At 33.8% G+C, this 24,940-nt stretch overlaps 1 protein-coding gene across 1 annotated transcript; it reads right to left on the bottom strand.

Moving 5' to 3' along the window:
• Nucleotides 1-9,245: 9,245 nt before the first annotated feature.
• Nucleotides 9,246-13,563, bottom strand: LOC134714027 (uncharacterized). Its single transcript, XM_063575276.1, has 5 exons — nt 13,115-13,563; nt 12,459-12,724; nt 11,465-11,852; nt 10,526-10,705; nt 9,246-9,566 (listed from the first exon to the last, which is right to left on the bottom strand). Exons 1-5 carry the CDS (start codon nt 13,182-13,184, stop codon nt 9,355-9,357), a joined length of 1,116 nt encoding a protein of 371 aa, XP_063431346.1. The 5' UTR covers nt 13,185-13,563; the 3' UTR covers nt 9,246-9,354.
• Nucleotides 13,564-24,940: the final 11,377 nt, after the last annotated feature.

Here is a 24,940-nt window from a genome sequence, read left to right on the forward strand (position 1 = left end):
CGTCCCTGTCAAACAATAGTAAGACAAAAACTTGAATACTGCTGTACAGTTTGGGACCCATACACATCAGAAAATATATACAGACTGGAACAAGTACAAAGAAGAGCTGCACGATATACTTGCAACAGATTTCACAACACCAGCAGTGTATCTGATATGCTTCAAAATCTGAACAGCTGGCAAACCCTACAATAACGAAGGCTTAAAACCATGCAGATTACAAATATTCCACAAAGTAATAAATAACGAAATTGCACTACCATCTCAGGATATTCTCATAAAAAGTCAGTCCAAAACAAGATCTACTCGACAATTCACATTCAGACAGCTCTTTCTTCACTTAAACTAAATGTACCTATTGTTTTTATCTTAATCTAATTCAAAAATGAATTAAAAAATGTGAAAATTAATAGTTCAATAAAAATTGTAAAGTTAAAAATTAAAGAAAAATTGAAATTAATTTTAAAAAGCAACCTCAATCAGGCATTTGCCAGAAATCCTTTTCGTCTCAAGTGCAGGATTTTATCCCTGTGTTTAAGATCGCCAGTCTGGTGGCCTTTGTCTGTTTTCTGCTCTTTCTTCTTCTTCTTTAGTTACAGAAAAACATCAACATTTTGAATATTAATTTCATTCGTTAGAACGCCCATTTTAGTATTTACGCATACCAACACTGCTTTCTTTGACTTTAATAGACAGTTTTCAAACAAGCCATTTCGTAAAGTAGGACCAAAATGGCAGTGTGCTCTCTAATACAACTAGAGCTATACATCATAAGATCATATAGTAACTGCAGTCGGTTTAACACTGAGTAAATGGCCCTGTACCTCATTATTGAAAAAGAAACAAAAAAATCACTCTCCAAATTATCAGTCTCATTTCATTTACAGTAAACTTTACAACATCAAAAAATAATTAATCAAAGATCAATCATTTACGAAGTAAATATTTATTTACTATGTTGCACTGATATATAATCATTTTCTTTTAGAAGTAAAAAATTGTTGAAACAGTTTAAAGATGGATACTAAGTACTATAAATCTATTGTAATGCGCAGTTTTCGAAAACTTAGGCTTATGTTAAAGCATTCACTTGTAATAGTAATATATATATACCAGATGATGTATTTATTTGCACTTTGATATACCTCGTATATTTTCGACTTTTTGTAAGGTCATTCAAGAAGATAAGCTTTGGTGAATTATTTCCTCTCGAAATCAAATTATTTATTCATTGTAACTTAGATTGGCCTTTGTCATCTATTACGGGGCGCCGAATGGGACTCTTGTGGTTTTGTACTCAAAATTCAATTTTGTACGGACAAAAGTGACTTTTGTTCAACAAAAATGAGTTCAGTTTAACAAAATTTGTATCATACTACAAATTTGAAATTTTGTCATACAAAATTATCTATCAGCGGACAAAAGTCACTTTTGTCATGACAAAATTCATTTTTGTTACACAGACTTGACTTTTGTTACCTAATTTGAAAATTGAGCGACAAAAGTCAATTTTGTATTTAAATTAGTTTAGTTTGGTTTCTGTGAACTAATTTGCATACAAAATCGACTTTTGTTACACAAAATCGACTTTTGTTACACAAAATTGACTTTTGTTACACAAAATTGACTTTTGTTACACAAAATTGACTTTTGTTACACAAAATTGACTTTTGTTACACAAAATTGACTTTTGTTACACAAAATTGACTTTTGTTACACAAAAATTACTTTTTTTACACAAAAATTACTTTTGTTACACAAAATTGACTTTTGTTACACAAAATTGACTTTTGTTACACAAAATTGACTTTTGTTACACAAAATTGACTTTTGTTACACAAAATTGACTTTTGTGAGACAAAATTGACAAAATTGACGAAATTGACTTTTGTCTCAACAAAATTGACAAAATTGAATTTTGTCTCAACAAAATTGACAAAATTGAATTTTGTCTCAACAAAATTGACAAAATTGAATTTTGTCTCAACAAAATTGACAAAATTGAATTTTGTCTCAACAAAATTAACAAAATTGAATTTTGTCTCAACAAAATTAACAAAATTGAATTTTGTCTCAACAAAATTGATTTTTGTCTCACGAAAGTCAATTTTGTCTCACGAAGGTCAATTTTGTCTCACGAAAGTCAATTTTGTCTCATAAAAGTCAATTTTGTTGTTACAAAATTGAATTTTGTCATCACAAAAATGAATTTTGTCGTCACAAAATTGACTTTTGTCTCAACAAAATTGACAAAATTGACTTTTGTCTCAACAAAATTGACAAAATTGACTTTTGTCTCAACAAAATTAACAAAATTGACTTTTGTCTCAACAAAATTTACAAAATTGACTTTTGTCTCAACAAAATTAACAAAATTGACTTTTGTCTCAACAAAAATGACAAAATTGAATTTTGTCTCAACAAAAATGACAAAATTGAATTTTGTCTCACAAAAGTCAATTTTTGTCTCACAAAAGTCAATTTTGTCTCACAAAAGTTAATTTTGTTTCACAAAAGTCAATTTTGTCTCACAAAATTGAATCTTACCGTACACAATTGACTTTTGTGATTTAATTTCCATATCAGGTAACAAAAGTCAATTTTGTATGCAAATATGTTTATATTTGCATACCTTTAAAACAAAATTGACTTTTGTCATGACAATTATGAATTTTGTCTACAAAAATGAATTTTGTCATGACAAAAATGAATTTTGTCTACACAAATGAATTTTGTCATCACAAAAATTGAAGTTCTCACAAAACAAGTCTGTAGCACATAGTTTTGTAAGACAAAAATGATTTTGTTATGACAGAATTGAATTTTGTACAAAACCACAAGAGTCCCATTCGGCGCCCCGTATCTATGTCTAACTATGAATAACGAAACATTTAATACAACTTCTGTTTATTATGTAAACTTGACTTAAATATGTCCTGAATTACATCGTTTCCATTCAGTACACGGGTCAGCGCCGTTCATTTTTTCCATTGAGCACTACATTTTGGCAAGCTGGATAGTGAACTTGAACTATTGGAGAAAAAGGGTCATACTAAGCAAATGTGAAAATCATACCAAAGCACAAAGTTGTCTCTACTCGAGACTTTTAAAAAGATTTACAGCATGTCACCTAATCTAATCATCATGTCGTAACTTCTATCAATCTGACAACCTGTAAACCTATCAATCTTATTTACAGATTACTCCATAATTAAACTTACTGATGGTGGCATAATTAAAAGGCCTTTAATCTAAATACTAACTTTGGTCCAAATTTTTAAATTAAATTACCACTATATCTTTGAATATAATTATCAAAGTTTAGTAAGTAACACTGAAGTAATAAAACCTCCTGCCTTGAACTAATTTGTTTGTTGAAATGTCGAAATTGTTTTTGAATGAGAATCAAAAAGTGACCTGAACGGAAAATTTGCATGGATAGTTAAGCCCCATTTTATTTAGTTCATGCTTATGGCCAACGAACAATACATGCGATATTTTCCCTTCATGTTGTAAAAGAAGTAAATACTATTTCTGTGATTTGATGAAAATAAATTTCATACCTGCCAACTTTTCAAAGCCAACATAGGGGATATCCCTATAAATATACAATATATGTACACTGTCGGAAAATATAAACTTTAATTTATTTGTATGATCTTGGATCATCTTGTATGACTCAAATTATCAGAGCTTTAGAAACAGGACGGAAAGCGATGCTCGCTGTATCGCAGCGAATACAATTATTTTTTATATTTTCCGACAAATGAATGTTCACATTTTGTTTTTATCCAAAAATGTATCACCAACTTTAGTTATCAAATCAAAATCATTGTCTCTAAATTCTCAAAATAATCAACATCATTTAAACGCGGACCGCGAAGAGGACCCCAAAATGAACTGGTACGGTAAAATAAATATTCACATTACCGATGCTCAACATGGAAGCGGTGTAACATAAGATCAAGTTTTATTTGCACAAACTGTACAAGCAAACACATATTGAATAGTACCCTTTTTTGTACACAATTAAATTGGTTAATTGCAGGATACAAATTGAAAAGGGAGGGTGAACGTGAATTCTACACAGCATCAAAACGACACAAATAACATAAATACATGCAAATAGACAATTGTTATACATGTTACATTTCTGTTCTCTAAATAGCATTGCATATATGGTATTGTTTAAACTGATATTGCTATATGCTTTATTCTATTCTATTCTATTTTGAAATTAATGATAATGATTAAGTAATGCTATAAAATAACCACTGGCGATGTTTGAGTCAAATCTAGGGTCAGACACATGTACAAGTGGGGGGATCACACTTGTTTTGTTAACATTTCAATCCTCTCTCTTTTTCTTTCTTAACCGATTGTTTGTGTGTATACTTTGTTGTACTCACGATTCTGAAAAGTAATGTTTAACCTCGAGTGTTTAACACTTTTCAAAATCACATACAAGTGGTTTACAAATATATATGATATGTTTTGCTGCCGAGCGATAATTTAGCGATACAAACTGTGATTGCACCATGTTTGGACGTCTATTTGTTTTGGTTTATTTATTCTTATTTGACTATTTTGATCAAGGAAATGGTAAAATTAACCAATCAACATAAGGGATAGACGATTGGCCAAAATGTTTGGTCAATAACCTATTATCTGGATTTACGCTGATCTTCTTTTCCATAATGCACACCCCCACCAACAAACAAACACTTCATTTCGTATTGAATGTGTAAACTTTTTCTAATGTTAGAAAAACGTGAGAAATATGTGGCGGATTGCCCTTGGAATGTCTGTATCTGTCGAAATTATCAAAAATATTTAATTTAATAACTAGACACCACCCAGATAACAGACAGGGGAAGGTGCCATCATGACAACCACACAGAGTGTCAACGGAGGATTAGTTTAAATGATATTTATGTCAAAGATGATAGAATTATGATTATAAATTATGCTGTTTATACGCCTCGAAAATACATACACAGCTGTTAATTAATTGATAATGAACATGCAATATTAGATTATATGTTTCAAATAATAAATCCTTTAATCCAAGAGTTTGCATATAGTTGTCAGAAAACATGCATTCTCCTTTGAAGTCAAGTTTAATGCTTATAATATCTGGTTTCCATTTAGCAAATATACCTATTCGTATCTGCAGTAATAAAAACAATTCGTCTTCCTCTTTAAAAAAATAGTGTAAATTTAATCAAAGGTTTCGTAATATTTCGGTTTAAACATTTCACACCTAAAGTAAATATCATAAATACTTGACAAACCATTGCATTTGGAATAATGACTATTTCCTTTGAAGTTTTTTTCCTTCTAATGTACTGGCGATTTTGAATACCTACTGGTCTCTAAAAAATGAATTTGATGTTAATGCTTCATGAAATTTTTTAGTACATTTATTTAAATTTTTGAGCTACAGTATTCATTCAACAGGTGTCACAGTGCAGTAAACGTTCTGTAGACTACTGTAGTAGCGAGCACATTTTGACACAGGCACTTGTCTCAGATTTCTTTTAATCTAACCTGGGAACAGTATATCAATATATATGTTTCTGATCTAACACACCTTAATATAACACGTTATATCAAGGTTCATAGGTTGCTGCTTTTCTTAGACAACTTCCTGTGCATTTTAACCACCCTTTCCAATTACTAGTTTGTATTTTGTTTCCTTCTTTAGATTAGTGGTCATCCTGTTCTTAAATGGAATGTGCAGTATTTTACTTATATTTAAGACTTAAGTGTGCTGGTGGAAAGCACATGTAGATTATTTTTACTAACATACATTAGTGTTATATAAAGGTAAAAAAAAAGGTCTATATTAGTGTGTGCTGTGGAGAGATTTGTGAGCACGTCCAGCTCAGCACGTCGGTGTGGTTTCTTCCAACAACTATTTGCGCTTGTGTCTAATATTGCTTTTTTGAAGATTTGTTGTTAGTTGTTCTTTGTCTGCTTTTTATTTATTTGTTTTTTATTAGAATTTTGGTGAGAGCGTTTGCTCCATGTTGAAGATATCTCTGTATTAACATTGGGACGAAGAACAGAGATTGAAGCGCAGCTTTTTCTTCCGGTGTTGTCAAATGTGTACATGATTTGTGTAGTATGTTTTTGAAATACAGCATGCCCGATCTATTATGATTTTGTCGGATTCTATATATTCCAGGAATTTGCAATATAGACATTGTCTTTTTCTCAGAATTTTACGCTTCATAAAAATAGAAAGTCGCGTTCCATCCGGCACAAGATAGGAGGATAGAAAACTAAACAAAATACCAACAGTAGTTTTGCCAAGCAACATATTACTAGTTATCGGACCACAGATGTATTATCACGTTGTGATTGGTTAAACGCCGTCACGTGGTGACCCCCTATGAGACCGTATGGGGTTAGTAAGTTTCATATGGGGTTCATGACGCGTTAATGGCGACGTCATCTATTACTGTTGTTGTGTTTCATTGTTTATTTTTCAACAAAACGCCGCAGAAAAGTCCAGCGTCCGATAAATTCGTTATACGGTTAACTACTGACCCCCTACGGATCCATAGAGGGTGAATAAAATTCATAGGGGACTCGGCCTCCGGCCTCACCCCCTATGGATTTTACTAACCCTCTATGGATCCGTATGGGGTCAGTAGCGAACCATATAACTTATATAATGTACCCGACTGTTCAAGGACTAAATACAACGTCTTAAGCAGTGTTCTGACAAATCTTTTTTTGTTTGAGAGTGATGTGTTTCCCTCAGTTTAAGTTTGTAACTCGGATTTGTTTTTTCCTCAATCGATTTATGAATTTCAAACAGCGGTATACTACTGTTGCCTTTATTTTTTGTTGGTGATGATATTCTTGTTTAGGGTTGATCCGTGATATAATTCGTTTAAGTCAATCTAATTGAAATGTTGATCTCTGATTACGTTATACTGCTCATATGCAGTATAACGTAATCAGAGATCAACATTTCAATTAGATTGCGTTTAAGTTATTTACAATGATTTTGTCTCGCGAGGTTGCTTGGAAATTGACACAGTTCCCACATTGGTGTTGCCTTTATTTTTTGTTGGTTATGATATTCTTGATTAGGGTTGATCCGTGATAGAATTCGTTTAAGTTATTCACAATGATTTTGTCTCGCGAGGTTGCTTGGAAATTGACACAGTTCCCACATTGGTGTTGACTTGAATACGTAATTGGAATTTAACGTTTGGAATGCTTCGGCCAATAATATCATTCAGCAAAAATAATGGAATCGTATGACATCTCTAAACATTATAATTATATATACAAAAAGGAACGATTTCACGTTCCTTATTATCAATTTTCCTTTTCGACAGTCATTTAATGTTCCTTTGACCAATTTAAACGTGCTAACTCTTTCGCTATACATGTATATGTAACCCGTATGTTTAGTAGTGGTATTGCCTTTTAAAAATGAACATATTGTATGATGTTTCGTTTATACAAATAAACGAAAGTTCATCTAGTTCTTTTATATGCATTAATTTGCTTTCGAGGTTTAAAAAGGTTTGGAAGTTCCCGGATAGGAACATACAAAAGCCGTAAATCCAAGAAAATTAGTCCCATGAACAAGAAAAAGAGACCATAACACACTTCACAGAGACTTAAGACAATCTCATTTAAAATTATTCAGACCTCATAATAACGAAATCAGAGGTCTATATTTTAAATTGAAACTAAAGATTATTTGCACGAAATCACTGAAATATAGGATGAACTCAGGTGACCCATTAACAGTAAACAATTTCAGTTTTACCGAAGGCACCTTTCCCTCATTGGAAGCGGAACACAACCGAGGAAAAGTATACTGAATGGATATGTATGATAAATAACAAAATCAATGTTTTCTTTACTGTAAATTACTTTTAAGTTTTATCTAATTCGACATAGATAATATACACACAGAGAAGTTATTGGCTTCACCTTAAGCAATAGTATGAGAAATGGCTGACCCCATCCCAATTGTGATTGTAATGTTATTTATAAAGCTCGAAAAATAAACTGTAATTTTGTTTCATAAACTTCAATTAAATATTTAAGTAAGATCTTTGCCTTTTCTGAACTAGTATCAATTGTATTACCAATTTAGTTTGATACATAACTAAACATATATTGCTTTTCAGTTATGGATCATGTCGATACTTATATAAAAGGCAATGGACAAGATCAAGTTCTTCTCTGTATACTAAATCTCATGGAAGTGCATCGGTTTATACTGTAATTTAGAAAATATGGTCTATCGGTGGATATGGTGGAAGTTGTGCATTGAGATAGATTTCGATACTCTTGGAACGGTAGTTCATGTCTTTGACCATTTTGTAAGCTATGTTTGTGAAAATTGCAAATAAGCGAGTCAAGTCCCTTTTAACTGATTTTTAAAGGGACTTTAAAGTTTGCCCTATCCCATACAGCGTTAGACCTGGGATAGACGTTGGTTATCATCTGCCACAGGTTTTGTTTTCATTTAGTGTAATTTTTCTTAAATCTGACAGATATTTCTTTCACTTTTCAAAGCTTACAACTAGTATATGGCTTGAGTTTTGTCGATACAGAAGGCCGTTTTGTGACACGTAGTAATTTTTGATTGCATTTTTATGTGTATAAGATGGCTATTTGTTTCATTGGAATCATACCACATCTTTTTTTCAATTAATGTATTTTTTTTATATCTCAACCCTACCGAGTCAATTGTTAACCTACTGATTCAATCATTTCGTCATACATTGCTATATCGGCTGCTGAACCGAGTAGAATTAACAAAATTATAACAGTCATGCAATATGAGCGCTACTGCAAGCACAAGTAAAGGTAAGTGAAACGCAGTATTTATAAGCTAATATATTTTCATCTTTAATTCAATATATGCATTATTTGTGTTTCTGTCTTTATGAAGAAAATCGTTATGATTAATCTAGACGTCTGCAAAGTCCAACTCCTCATTCAAATCTTTTAGCGACAAGGTTCGATTAATATAAGCTTTACATTGACAATTTTGTTATTTCACTGGATCTTCTGGAAATTATTTCATAATACAATATATCAGTCATAACTGATGCAAATGTTCATTAAAGTGTAAAACAGTTTTGGTAATGTATTTTTTCTCTTGGAAAATTAGTAAAAACATTATAACTGCTTGAATTTTTTTATTCAACGTCAAAAAAACCAACATAAATAAAAAACCAAATCAAGAATTTACACAACAGCTTGCACTTATCCAACAATAGAAGCTAAACCGTCTTTGCGCGGTGGTATAACAGATCGTTTATCAGTGGCCAGATAACAAATCAGCTAGGTCTAAACTCAGCTTGCACTTTATCCCACAATAGGAGCGAACCCGTCTATGCGCGGTATTATATAAGAACGCTTATCAATGGCACAATGACAACCTGTTCTAACTCTCTGTGTGTACGGCTCCCATTCATCCACATCAACTACCTCTCCCGTCCTAATCATCATCCGACAAGACCCAGGACGACGTCGTAAAAATGTTAAATTAATTATACCGGGAATGCATGCACCCTGTGCTGAAATACAGAAAACAGAATATTACTACTTCAGTCATTTATTTAACGTATACACGATTCTATTACAAAGTTAAAGTATTTTTTTTATATGTTAACATGGTGACGTTCAAAAATAAGCTGGAACCTGTTACAGATTAATAATTCTAAAAGGGAGTATAGACGGGCATCCATACTATCGCTTATATTATGTGGACTAAAAATATTTAATTGCTCCTTGACGACGGTTGTCTTCTGTCATATTTTTTTCATTCGAAGGCTTTGTTAATGACAAAAAATCGTTTAAAGTCTCTGTTAAATCTTCTCGCAACAGTTGTTAATGACGCCTATATCTACGGTTGAGAAATGCGTGTTGACCTCTAAATGACTTTTTAATACTGATTTCGTTTTGTGTCTATCTCTTTGACGTCAACCCCCGTCTCCTTTATTTTCTTTATGTTTCATGTTTTTCTCACAGGCACTTGTCTCAAAAAAAAATTTCCTATATACCTTAATATAACATTAAGGTATAATATAAGACAAGTGCCTGTGGTTTTTCTTCTGCCAGGCAACCAATACTATTAATAATGTGTGGTGCATGTAGAACGGTGAATTTTCGATTGATTGCTTGTTACGTTTTTAGCGTCCAGTGACAAATAGTTCATGCACTTTCAGTATCATTCCCTACACCGTACACGTATTTCAAAGCAACTTAAAAACTCATGATTCAAACGTATCAATGTAACAGCAAAGAATTCTAGAAAGGTGACAATTCGTGAGAATAAGTTGTATCTGTAACTTTTTTTGAATATATGTGTTTTAGTACTACTTAGGTCATGTAACAACCTATAAATGGTATAAGAATGACACGATCGAAATCACTGACTGATGCAGGGGATAAAAAGGCGGTGCAACGAATATTAAACCAATAATATAAAACATTTGTTTTTAAATTAGAAAAAAGTTTCTAAAAGAGTACTTACGCCGTCCACTAAAGCTCAGACATGTCAGATCCTTGTTATCACACACAGCCTCGTTTAGTTTCCTAGGATACCGGTCTTGTGGTAGTAAAGTCGTAACAGCACATTCGCCACACAGGCTCAATAAACTGTTCTTAACAGGAGCACCTTTCTTTACACAATATTGTTGTATAGATGTTGAACCTGAAATCGGCAATGTTATTTTATTTCAATTACTATAGTTATTCAGATATTACCAAATAAGCTTTCTTCATTTCGTACAGGGATAAATTAAAAAAATCCGACTTTCCAACAAAGTGTTATTATATAAATTTTACATGAAATTTGATTTATTCTAATCGTACGAATTATTGAAACTGAAATAAACTGCTGTCACACAGATATGCTTGCATGCATAACATTATACTTTTATAATGTAGATGTTAAAATTAAAATAAAAACAGTTTTAAAAACATGTAAAAAGGACCAACATGGAAATAAGATGAGTCAATGATAAAATTCACTACTGTAAAGCAAATATCATTGACCTGCCATTAGTGGTTCACCTTAAACACAGGCAATTCAAAACTATTTAAAAGTTCACCAACCATGGCTGTTGGGTGGGCTATATAACCTCACAAGGGAATAAAATATATTGATTCTAAAAAACCTATACAAAACAATTTTAACTGGCTAATGGTTCCCTTATAAAAGCGAACAATCACAAAATTAACATATTGATAAGGATGCAACCAGCGTTTGCGGAAACAGCACGAGATCCCCGAATTCGTGGAGTAGATACAAAAGACCATTGTAAATAATACCGTGAAATTTAACATACTCGTCCTGTTTTCTTAAAATTTCCTCCGACTTTCCCCTCGGCTGCAATCTTAATGTAGGAATTCCCACCGAACATTTTGACCTCTCCTAAAATAGTACAACACAATATTTGTGACAACTCACCTCCTGCGTTTCGTTTCTTTCTTTTGAATTTGTGTTGTTGTAATGACATCAAAATTTTTGGATTAGTGGAAATTTTCATAGATTTCACATAGTCCAATAATTGTTGTAATGTTATGCCATTTTTTACGAGAAAATCTGAGATGGTATGATGAATTGCTGAGTTTGAACTCTCTGTCGTATGAATTTCCATAGCTGGAATGGTTGTATTGATATTATTATGAACAATGTCACTTGTAGATTTAAGTAAAGTTGTATTAGCACTTTTTGAACTATTTGCACTTTTAATGGAATTAATCACATGATTCCACTTCCGTAAATCGTCTTCAAGTTTGTCTTTATAAAGAGGAGATTTTACACTTTCAAAATGATTGTCTATACCCTCTTCATCCTGAAAATAAACAATAATTAAATGTATGAATAAATACTCTACCAAAATACACGAGGTTACACTAATGAGTACATGCACTCAAAAATATGCATAGCTCATAGAGAATTCTCTTCTAAACAACTGAATGCATTTTACAGTGGCATTCCATAATTCCGTGTCTACAACTATTAGGGCTTCAATTCAATATTCCACAACTCATTCATATCAAATGAGGGGATTTCAATGTAACTTCCCTGCACTCCACAGGGTAGACAACTGAGTGCATTTCAACTTCTCACAACTTCTCATTCCACAACTCCTTCTAGCGAAAAGAGTGGATTTCAATAAAAAAAAATTCCAAACATATATATATATATATACTGTGCAACCCTATTTATTATCGTTCATAATGTTTTTGGTTCACAGTGCACAGCAGAGACGTAAAACAAAATTTCAAATAAAAAAAAGAAAAAAAAAAAGTGTTTTTTTAAGATATGGACTGCCACGGAGATATTTTTTTTTGTAGCTCTATTACCAGTTTTTTCTAGTATTTATTATTATTATTATAATTATTAAATCTATGATTAATATTAATATCATCAATTAGTAAATTACTTGACAACGTACCACGAATGTTCCCAAATTGAGCAAGTTTTTAAATTTTCTTGCAGAATCATCCTCCGTCGCAATGAGTTGTGGTATTATTGCTCCCCCTTTTTCTAACAGCATGCTTTGTAAGCTATCTGCTGAATGTGACATTCTTTTTCGTATAATCTTATTCTGTGGACATGTAATTGGTACAGATTCGTTCACTATTGCCCTATATGTTTGTGCAGTAAGTTGTACCGGAGAAGCAGTTGGTGGCGGCGGTGTTGGGTATCTTTTAAATCTTCCTAAAATAAAAACGTAAAACTATAAAAAATAAAATAAAACAATAATATCATACAAATACTGAACTCCGAGGTAGATTCAAAAAGGAATGTTCCTATAACTCATTATGACTCTTATAAATGCAATGATTAATAATTTTAAATTTAATAATTGCCGATGATAATATGGTATGAAGAAAATCAATTTAATTTGCATTCATTCATGAAGAATTTACAGATTTTCTCACTCTCTCTTTAAATATATAGAGATACGAAAACAGAGTTTAAGTTTACCAAAATGTATATCTCAAGTTTAAAGAATTCATCAGCGAATAAATTATTTTATACGCGTCTGACAAGAAAAAATATCAACAAACATTTCATGTTATGGAGTACCGTCTATAAAAAGCTTACGTTTTAACATGAATCCTTCACTTAACAATATTAATGATATAAGCCAAATATTTAGTTGTAAAAAATCCATTCCTGCTTCTTAAATCCATTTGCTCATCTTACATAACGGCTTTTAATTGAAATGACTTTGGCAGAAGTCGTGAAGTAAGGATAAGACAAGAAAACCACGTGATTTTTTCACCAATGACAGCTGATAAATTTAATTCCAAAATATTAAGTAAATATTAATGTTTGTCCAAAATTACATATATCTTGATAAGTTATACACAACTATTCCTCTAAATTCATAACACGTCGATCTTGCTGGATTATCGTGATTATTTTTGGGGTTTGTTTGGTCGAGAAAGCATTAATGAAAGTAACAATATTAAAATAGAAAATGTGCTCTCTACGTAAAAACGTCATTTACCAATTTTATCATTTCATTTAACACGCATTTTTTATATTTGTTTAAGTAATTATTAGCATATGATTACAAATGAAAATATGAAGGAAGTAATGTCCTTTAAAGTTGACGTTCCAGAGGAGGGTGTGTATTGGTGATTCTTTAATGCATGTACGTATGTCGTAGTATACCTACGTCTGGATTTTAGCTTAAATGTTATGCACATAATTCTTTTGAAAGCGTGCAATTGAAGGTGCATTTGTTTGGTCATCAAACAATCAAATTTACTGGAGCTTCGTCAATCGACTCGTTACAATGTCTCGTCTGCGTAGCTGAATGATGAAATTCAGACCAATACACTGATAAAAATATACAGAAGCATATTACCCTTTGTCATTGAAAGCTGTAAATTGAACAAGTCGACAGTTCTTTACTGACTAAGGTGTATGAGCTTTGCTTAGTGTTGAAGGTCGATCATTGCATATTTAATCATGTACACCTTCAATCATTACATTTTTTAAATATGGTTGACCTTATTGCATATATAGCATCTATAAACTATACTTAACGAGGAAAACTTGAAATTGATCAATGAACCATGGCAATGAGGCCATGGTTAGATAATTCCCAGACAAACATATATACCTTGCAATCATTCCATACACCAACAGTTGACCTATCGCAGTATTAGAAACACAGAAAAAATAACAAACTTAACATTGAGCAATGATACATGAAAACGCGGACTTCTACACCTATATATGATGCCATAAATCACATATAATTGACATATTGCTAATAGTATCTAAGATAAAGCGCTTGAGCTCGAAAACTTGAACTCGGCCTTGAAAACTGGACTTTTAAAGGATACAATTTCGTGATATTTTTTACTGATAAGTATGATGTCTAGGAAAACTAATATGCAAAATGATCATGTGAAAGATATTTGGTAGCTCACCAGGCAGTAGCATCTGCCCTTTATATTTAAATTTCTAAATTTGTAACATTCTCTTGAAATAAGCACAATAGTGCATACGCTGAAATATCTCGCCTTCCTTACTAATCATTGGTATTACTAGAACACACCCGAGATATCGCGGGTCCGTGCCTAAATTAAAGTATATAACTATGCGCAAGCCTTATTTTAGTATTATTAGTCACGGTCATCTGAAAAAGTCATGCCAATTATAAGATACACAGTTTTCTCTGCTTTCAAATCTTTCCGTTTGAACCCGTCGAACTGGAACTGATCAATTTTTGGTAATAAAAATTATTTGGAAAACAAAAGGTCCTGGAATGGAGTATTTTTTAATCAACAGCATTGTCCTATATTAGTTATAAATAAAGTTGAATTCTTTGATTCGCTGTTTTACGTCATGCCTATACGCCTTATTTTTAGTCCAGATTTTTAGTATTCGTATTGTTATCTTAGGAAGTCTTACTGATTAAAATACTACAATAGGTAATTGACAATTTAGTAGTGTCAACCCTGTGATTATATAAGTCCTGAATACACCGTTTGTTGGTGCGCCTGTCAGATGCGGAACGTACAGATAAGGTAATAGGTAACAGATGAATATACTATTGGTTCGGTATCGGACTGGACCCGGAACTTCTTAATTATTGGCAATATTAATAACGCGGAAAACAAAAAGGCCTGGAGTGGTGTAATTTTTAATCTACACCTTTGTACTATATTAGTTATATATAAAGTTGAATTCTTTGATTCGTCGTTTTTACGTGATGACGGCTGACAAATTGGACCTCGTAATTTTAGTATTATAGATATTGATAGTCCTAAATATAAAGCTTTATTACAAGTCTTCCTTACTAATCATTGGTATTATATTGATAGTCCTAAATATAAAGCTTTATTACAAGTCTTCCTTACTAATCATTGGTATTAAATTGATAGTCCTAAATATAAAGCTTTATAACAACTGTCACATAAACTTAACATCAACCAAGAAAACTAAACATTGAGCAACGAACCATGAAAATGAGATAAAGGTCATCTGAACCATGCCAGGCAGACATGTACAGCTAACAATTCTTCCATACAACAAATATAGTTGAACTATTGCTTTTAGTTTGATGAGGTCAAGGTCAGTATAGGACATACAATCGATGTATTAACAAAGAAAAGTTTAAGTTACGAAACTACTATGGAACACGGAAATCAAGAATCTAACTGACTATTTGAAAAAAAAGGATAGAGAAAAGCGATAAGAGACATATACATTTAAAGATCAGAGAAAAGTATTATTGGCAAGATTTATGTATAAATACAGTGCATTCAATTTAACTTTTGCACTTTTAAGGTATGGGAATTCTTTTAGGTTTCATTGGTATTTCCTCTTGTACTTTTGCAATGTTTAATTCGTAATATATATTCATGACCAGAACCTTAGCTTGAACAATTATGTTATTTGTTTTAACTTTGCATACTTAGACTTCCTAAACATTAATGTACATTTGAACATTAACATGAAATAAAATTGAATAAAATTGCTATTGAAATACAATTACATCCGATTAGAATTAAACTTGAATGAAACTATTCTGATAAAAGTACACCAAAGGACGAAGGTTATATATACTAATATTGAAATGAAAGACGTGATATCCATTTTTCAATCAAATGAATATGCGACAGAACTATGGGCCCCATTATAAGTCGATTGAGGATAAAAAAAGAAGACGAAATGCCAGCGCACTTGTTAACTGGAAATATGTTGTTGTTAGAAAAGAAAACTCTAAGTAAATTAAAAGGCATTTCTTATTTTTAAAGTTTTTTAAGTTCAGTTTATGTTTTGTAGAAACGAAACGAAATAACTAATTTTTTTAGAAATGTCATATGATTGCTTATGAGACAGACTCATACAAAATACACCAAATGGAAGAGAGGCGAGGGATACAAAAGGGACATTTAAACGGATCTATAGTGCTAAAAGAAGAGACGATTTCAACTTCGCCAATTGAAACTCTTGGTTTAACAGCTTTCTTTTGAGTAGTGACCCTTAGCCAAGGAAATTAGGATAGGAAACACCAGACATCGAATATCGTAACAGCTGGGAAATATATAATCCGTATGCAGGCGCTGCTGAAATGTTGCTTCTTAGAAATGGAAAGTTCACAATTGGAAGGCTTAAATCATCTGTTTTATCGTAAAGTTTTGTTTTTAAACGATCATCATTGTTAATTTCTATATGTAAGTCAGCATATTAGGCTGATTTAACTGTATCTCTTGTATGCTTTGTCTCCTTTTCGATGAGATAGATGCTTTCAACATAGTCACCCAACAAATTTTGAATTATTTAGTGAGAGAACATCATCTTCATTGCAGAAATTATCAGTTTATAACCAATATACAAAGTTTTTGATAGACTGGTACCACGATAACTATAGTTTCTCAAGCCTTTTTTTACAGAATTCAGAAAAAGGAACTCCCAGACATTGAACTGAAACCACATTTTGGCAAAATTGAAACAGAACAGAGCTTAGCATAGCTGGTAAGGGATAGTTCTGTATAGAGATTGGAAAAAAAGGTTAATAGTTGAAGCTTTGGTTGTCGATCTATCTATTGACGGGATAGTTGGTTTAGATTTTAAGAAAAAGAATGATTGCAAAATAGATTTATAACAGGAAATCCTTCAGTGCAAAAGAAACACATATTCTATGGCGTTTTCTGGTAAAATAGGCTTTTACCGTATTTCAGTCGCAGAGGATATCAGTATATCATCAGGAAAAGAACCTTTATTTCGCATGGTAGGTTAAACGACTATGATACTTCAACCAGTAAACTGCAGATTGACATTCTTGAACCATGCGAGAATTTTGTAAAAATGCATAACGCTTTACTGGCAAACATCCTGGTTGAAGCGCGATAACATGTGCCAATAAGTTTAATCAATGTTTCAAACAATGTCACAACAATACGAGCCGGAACAATTGTTGGACAAATAATTCTAATAGGAGATGTCATCACCATGACTGGAAACACTAGCAAAAAGTAAAATCACAAAAATACCGAACTCAGAGGAAAATCAATACGGAAAGTCCATAATCACATGGCAAAATCAAATAACAAAACGCATCAAAAACGAATAGACAAGAACTGTCATATTCCTGACTTGGTACAGGCATTTTCAAATGTAGAAAATGGTGGATTAAAACGGGTTCTATAGCGCTAACCCTCTCTCTTTAATAACAGCTAATAAAGAGCACAGAAATCAAAAACTGGACATCGAACTACAGAAGTTGGTCAATGAAACAAGTTCCTATTTGTCGGAGAAGAAAGTACATCTAGTTAATAACTGTTTGCAGCTATACAAGTTGCTTTTTTACATAGGTTTATACATAATCATGTTAACAGAGGAAAAACTTCGGCAGAAGCAATATCATGACACACAATTAAGTTGGAATTAAACAATGTGTTTATTTTCTTTCCTGTACGTAAACTCGGACAATCCCCTAAGTTAGCAAGATATTGGCGGGGTCCCTTTAATGTGTTGAATCAAAACTCAGATGTAACCTACCCAGTAAATTGTGACAGAAAAGGCAGACAACAGGTATTTCACGTTCATCGCATTAGCAATTCAAGGAACAACGTTTATTAGGTGAACCATTACTAGACGCGCATTTACAAGGAATCGAGCTGTCAAATCAGGTACTATATCATAAATGAACGATCATGCTCAAGATGTTGGCAAAAGCGCCTCAATTAAATTTGATCTTAAAAAGAGAATTAATTGAGACCATTAAACAAGACGAACACAGAGAAGAAGACATCCAACATCGATATGAGAAATAGACGATACAGACATTAAAAGGGAGAAGCAAAACCCGTGGCCCTGTCAAATGTTCTCGGAGAACCAGAGAGCCAAAAAAGTAAAACAAGTACCTCTGTTGGCATCATAGCTCATCCAGGGCAGAGTGATAAGGAAGACTACTTCACCCCTTAACTAGGCTACCGGTGGCCCATTCCTCAAGAAACAGGCAATTAGACACCAAGAAGAGTTCTTTTGGACCACATAAGATAACGTCAATCTACTTCACATTACCAAGAATGCCAGCAAACACGATGCCAGCCACTACCGCAACTATAGTGGCACCTTCTTTAACCAGCTCGTTCTTGGTTTCGAGGCTGGTTGAAACTGATACAAATGAATCTTTAATGTCAAACCCTACACCGTTGTTGTTCTCATCCTTACCAATGAATGTAGAGTGTATTACAACAACTACAAACGGAACCATCCCAATACCAGCACATGTTGTAAGACTAGCTGCCACTTCTGGATTGGTGCTGGCTGAGAGAAAATCGTGAGACGATACAAAGAAAACGACAGAAACAGAAATATGCAAATATCATAGCCAGGTAGACTTGATAAACAAGTCAGAATACAAATTTCTATAGCTTAGTTCGCGAGGGATCGGACAATACAATTTCGGTCCATTGCATGAAAGGCCCAAATGCCCACAATTTTCAAGAAAATTACAGAGGAATCATATGTATTATAGGAAACATAATGACCCAAACATCTCCTTCTCCTTGACTTGCAGCTTAAAATATGGGCGTCAAGTTGGTTACCTATTCCCTATTCCCTATTCGTTACCTATTCCCTATTCCCTATTCGTTACCTATTCCCTATTCCCTATTCGTTACCTATTCGTTACCTATTCCCTATTCCCTATTCGTTACCTATTCGTTACCTATTCCCTATTCCCTATTCGTTGCCTATTCGTTACCTATTCCCTATTCCCTATTCGTTGCCTATTCGTTACCTATTCCCTATTCCCTATTCGTTACCTATTCGTTACCTATTCCCTATTCCCTATTCGTTACCTATTCGTTACTTATTTGATTTTTAATATCCTTCCCCCTTTTTAATTATGGCATGGAATAGTTTAATAATGGCTGCCGTTACCATGGAAACGGCACAATTTTGAAAAAAATCAGTTTTTGGTTTTCGGTGAACTGTTTGGATATGCTTCAACTCAGAATCATCATATTTTAAAACAATGTAGGTGCCCACTATGTTCAGGTGTTGGATAATTTTGGCTATCATTGGAACTACTATTTTGCTATGGAAACTACACCAAAATTTTCAAAATTCTCCAAATGCTCAAAACTTCATAAAACTTCACAGTAATGAAGAGCAACATTGGTAGATGTGGCACTTGGAGTTGGAATTTCCAAAATAGGTCTTGTTTCCATGGAAACAATGCAAAAAGGTCTAAAATTTCAAAAATAAGAATTTTCAGCAAACTGGATGAATCTTTACAGGAATGGTAACTGGCATAGGCAGAGTTGGATTTTGAAGTTGGAATTTTCAAAATGGCCGCCGTAACCATGGAAACAGGAAAAATATCAAAAATTTTAAAATTTTCAATTGTGTCCGTGTCTCTGGTGGTAAAATTGTGTTTTTAGAGATGACAATACCCTTTTAGCGCGCATGTTCCCGTTCCAGCGCTCAGTTAATACCCTGTTACATATTCGTTACCTATTCACTTAAATAAAACGTTTGTTGTACGTTGTCCCTTTTAGAAAGGAATTTTCAATTGTGTCCGTGTCTCTGGTGGTAAAAAAGTGTTCTTAGAGATGAAAATACCCTAATTAGCACAAATGTACCCGTTCCAGCGCTCGGTTAATACCCTGTTACATATTCGTTACCTATTCGTTACCTATTCGTTACCTATTCGTTACCTATTCACTTATGATACGTTTGTTGTACGTTGCACCTTTGAGAAAATGATTTTCTATTAAATTCATATCTCTAGTGGTAATAATGTGTTCTTATAGATGAAATACCCCTATTACCGCGTATGTACCCGTCCCAGCGCTCAGTAAATACCCTGTTACCTATTCGTTACCTATTCACCTATAATACGTTTGTTGTACGTTGCACTTTTTAGAAAAGAATTTTCAATTGTGTCCGTGTCTCTGGTGGTAAAAATGTGTTCTTAGAGATGAAAATACCCTATTAGCACGCATGAACCCGTCCCAGCGCTCGGTTAATACCCTGTTACCTATTCGTTACCTTTTCACCTATGATACGTTTGTTGTACGTTACACCTTTGAGAAAAGGATTTTCTATTAAATTCATATCTCTAGTGGTAATAATGTGTTCTTATAGATGAAATACCCCTATTACCGCATATGTACCAGTTCCAGCGCTTAGTAAGTACCCTGTTACCTATTCGTTACCTATTCACTTATAATACGTTTGTTGTACGTTGCATCTTTTAGAAAAGGATTTTTAATTGTCTCCATGTCTCTTGTGATAACAATGTGGTCTTAGAGATGAAATTATCCTATTAGCGCGCATGTACCCGTTCCAGTGCTAGGTAAATACCCTGTTACCTATTCGTTACCTATTCGTTACCTATTCACTTATAGAACGTTTGTTGTACGTTGCACCTTTTAGCAAAGGATTTTCAATTAAATTCATATCTCTGGTGGTAATAATGTGTTCTTAGAGACGAAAGACCCCTATTAGCGCGTATGTACCCGTTCCAGCGCTCAGTTAATACCCTGTTTTTTATTCGTTCCTTATTTGCTTTTTATGCACGAGGTATACGTTGCACCTTGAAATAAATCGTTTTTTAATTGTGTTCCTGTCTCCGGTGGTAACAATGTGTTCTTAGAGATGAAATGACCCTATTAGAGCGCATGTACCCGTTCCAGCAGTCGGTAAATAACCTGTCATCTATTCGTTACTAATTCGCTTTTAATGCGCTGGGCATACGGTGCACCTTGAAATGAATCGTTTTTTAATTGTTTTCAAGTCTCTGGTGGTAATAATGTGTTCTTAGAGATGAAATGACCATATTAGCGCGCATGTTCCCGTTCCAGCGTTCGGTTAATACCCTGTTACCTATTCGTTACCTATTCGTTACCTATTCACTTATGATACGTTTGTTGTTCATTGCACCTTTTAGAAAAGGATTTTCAATTGTGACCATGTCTCTGGTGGTAACAATGTGTTCTTAGAGATGAAATAACTCTATTAGCGCGCATGTACCCGTTCCAGCGCTCAGTAAGTACCCTGTTACCTATTCGTTACTTATTCGCTTTTAAAGCGCGGGGTATACGGTGCACCTTGAAATGAATCGTTTTTTAATTGTTTTCAAGTCTTCGGTGGTAACAAGGTGTTCTTAGAGATGAAATGACCCAATTAACGCGCATGTACCCGTTCCAGCGTTCGGTTAATACCCTGTTACCTATTCGTTACCTATTCGTTACCTATTCACTTATAATACGTTTGTTGTACGTTGCACCTTTTAGAAAAGGATTTTCAATTAAATTCATATCTCTGGTGGAAATAATGTGTTCTTATAGATGAAATACCCCTATTAGCGCGTATGTACCCGTTCCAGCGCTCAGTTAATTCCCTGTTTCTTATTCGTTCCTTATTTTCTTTTTATGCACGAGGTATACGTTGCACCTTGAAATAAATCATTTTTTAATTGTGTTCATGTCTCTGGTGGTAACAATGTGTTCCTACAGATGAAATGACCCTTTTAGCGCGCATGTACCCGTTCCAGCGTTCGGTTAATACCCTGTTAGCTATTCGTTACCTATTCGTTACCTATTCACTTATAGTACGTTTGTTGTACGTTGCACCTTTTAGAAAAAGATTTTCAATTAAATTCATATCTCTGGTGGTAATAATGTGTTCTTATAGATGTACTACCCCTATAAGAGCGCATGTACCCATTCCAGCGCTCGGTTAATACCCTGTTACCTATTCGTTACCTATTCACTTATAGTACGTCTGTTGTACGTTGCACCTTTTAGAAAAGGATTTTCAATTAAATTCATATATCTGGTGGTAATAATGTGTTCTTATAGATGAAATACCCCTATTAGCGCGTATGTACCCGTTCCAGCGCTCAGTTAATTCCCTGTTTCTTATTCGTTCCTTATTTTCTTTTTATGCACGAGGTATACGTTGCACCTTGAAATAAATCGTTTTTTAATTTCGTTCATGTCTCTGGTGGTAACAATGTGTTCTTAGAGATGAAATGACCCTATTAGAGCGCATGTACCCGTTCCAGCAATCGGTAAATAACCTGTCATCTATTCGTTACTAATTCGCTTTTAATGCGCGGGGTATACGGTGCACCTTGAAATGAATCGTTTTTTAATTGTTTTCAAGTCTCTGGTGGTAAGAATGTGTTCTTAGAGATGAAATGACCATATTGGCGCGCATGTACCCGTTCCAGCGTTCGGTTAATACCCTGTTACCTATTCGTTACCTATTCGTTACCTAATCACTTATAATACGTTTGTTGTACATTGCACCTTTTAGAAAAGGATTTTCAATTGTGACCATGTCTCTGGTGGTAACAATGTGTTCTTAGAGATGAAATAACTCTATTAGCGCGCATGTACCCGTTCCAGCGCTCAGTAAGTACCCTGTTACCTATTCGTTACTTATTCGCTTTTAAAGCGCGGGGTATACGGTGCACCTTGAAATGCATCGTTTTTTAATTGTTTTCAAGTCTCCGGTGGTAACAAGGTGTTCTTAGAGATGAAATTACCCTATTAGCGCGCATGTTCCCGTTCCAGCGTTTGGTTAATACCCTGTTACCTATTCGTTACCTATTCGTTACCTATTCACTTATAGTACGTTTGTTGTACGTTGCACCTTTTAGAAAAGGATTTTCAATTAAATTCATATCTCTGGTGGTAAATATGTGTTCTTATAGATGAAATACCCCTATTAGCGCGTATGTACCCGTTCCAGCGCTCAGTTAATTCCCTGTTTCTTATTCGTTCCTTATTTTCTTTTTATGCACGAGGTATACGTTGCACCTTGAAATAAATCGTTTTTTAATTTCGTTCATGTCTCTGGTGGTAACAATGTGTTCTTAGAGATGAAATGACCCTATTAGAGCGCATGTACCCGTTCCAGCAGTCGGTAAATAACCTGTCATCTATTCGTTACTTATTCGCTTTTAATGCGCGGGGTATACGGTGCACCTTGAAATGAATCGTTTTTTAATTGTTTTCAAGTCTCTGGTGGTAAGAATGTGTTCTTAGAGATGAAATGACCATATTGGCGCACATGTACCCGTTCCAGCGTTCGGTTAATACCCTGTTACCTATTCGTTACCTATTCGTTACCTAATCACTTATAATACGTTTGTTGTACATTGCACCTTTTAGAAAAGGATTTTCAATTGTGACCATGTCTCTGGTGGTAACAATGTGTTCTTAGAGATGAAATAACTCTATTAGCGCGCATGTACCCGTTCCAGCGCTCAGTAAGTACCCTGTTACCTATTCGTTACTTATTCGCTTTTAAAGCGCGGGGTATACGGTGCACCTTGAAATGCATCGTTTTTTAATTGTTTTCAAGTCTCCGGTGGTAACAAGGTATTCTTAGAGATGAAATTACCCTATTAGCGCGCATGTTCCCGTTCCAGCGTTTGGTTAATACCCTGTTACCTATTCGTTACCTATTCGTTACCTATTCACTTATAGTACGTTTGTTGTACGTTGCACCTTTTAGAAAAGGATTTTCAATTAAATTCATATCTCTGGTGGTAAAAATGTGTTCTTATAGATGAAATACCCCTATTGCCGCATATGTACCAGTTCCAGCGCTCAGTAAGTACCCTGTTACCTATTCGTTACCTATTCGTTACCTATTCACTTATAATACGTTTGTTGTACGTTGCACCTTTTAGAAAAGGATTTTCAATTAAATTCATATCTCTGGTGGTAATAATGTGTTCTTATAGATGAAATACCCCTATTAGCGCGTATGTACCCGTTCCAGCGCTCAGTTAATTCCCTGTTTCTTATTCGTTCCTTATTTTCTTTTTATGCACGAGGTATGCAGTTGTATATAAAGCATTGGCATGTCTCATTTCCATGGAGATTATTTTGCTAACTTCTTAAAAGCTTTATATTTTAGAAGGTGGGAGACCTAGATTATTTCATCCTTTGTATGCTATAGATGGCTCATGTTACGACGTTTCCGTCAGTCACATGTCCAATGTCCTTGGCCTCATTTTCATGGTTCAGTGACCACTTGATTTTTTGTCATGTTGAATTCTCTCCGATTATAAGTAGTAGGATATCATGGATTAGTGATCAAGGTTAAGTTTTGAAGGCAAGTACATATCTCAGATGCTATAAGCAATAGGTCTAGTATATTTGGTGAAAGGAAGGCCTGTAAGCTGTACATGTCATCTAACCTTTTCATGGTTCAGTAGTTATAGTTAAGTTTTTATGTTTTGGTCTGTTTTTTTCATACTTTATGCAAAAGGTCTACTATATTTGTTGTATGGAATGATTGTAAGGTGTACATGTGTAGCTGACTGATATCATCTGACCTTGACCTCATTTTCATGGAAATGTTTTATGATCTATATGTCAGCAGGGTAGGTTTTATTTGACCTTGACCTAATTTTCACGGTTCATTGCT

Source organism: Mytilus trossulus, chromosome 4, assembly GCF_036588685.1.
Source record: "Mytilus trossulus isolate FHL-02 chromosome 4, PNRI_Mtr1.1.1.hap1, whole genome shotgun sequence".
NCBI lineage: Eukaryota > Metazoa > Mollusca > Bivalvia > Mytilida > Mytilidae > Mytilus > Mytilus trossulus.

Coding starts and splice junctions, on each gene's coding strand:
- LOC134714027 (XM_063575276.1), bottom strand. CDS start 13,184: ATGGATTTTTTACAACTAAATATTTGGCTTATATCATTAATATTGTTA. Junction 12,725..13,114: donor TGAAGGATTCATGTTAAAAC/GTAAGCTTTTTA, acceptor TTTTTATTTTAG/GAAGATTTAAAAGATACCCA. Junction 10,706..11,464: donor AAAGAAACGAAACGCAGGAG/GTGAGTTGTCAC, acceptor TGCCGATTTCAG/GTTCAACATCTATACAACAA.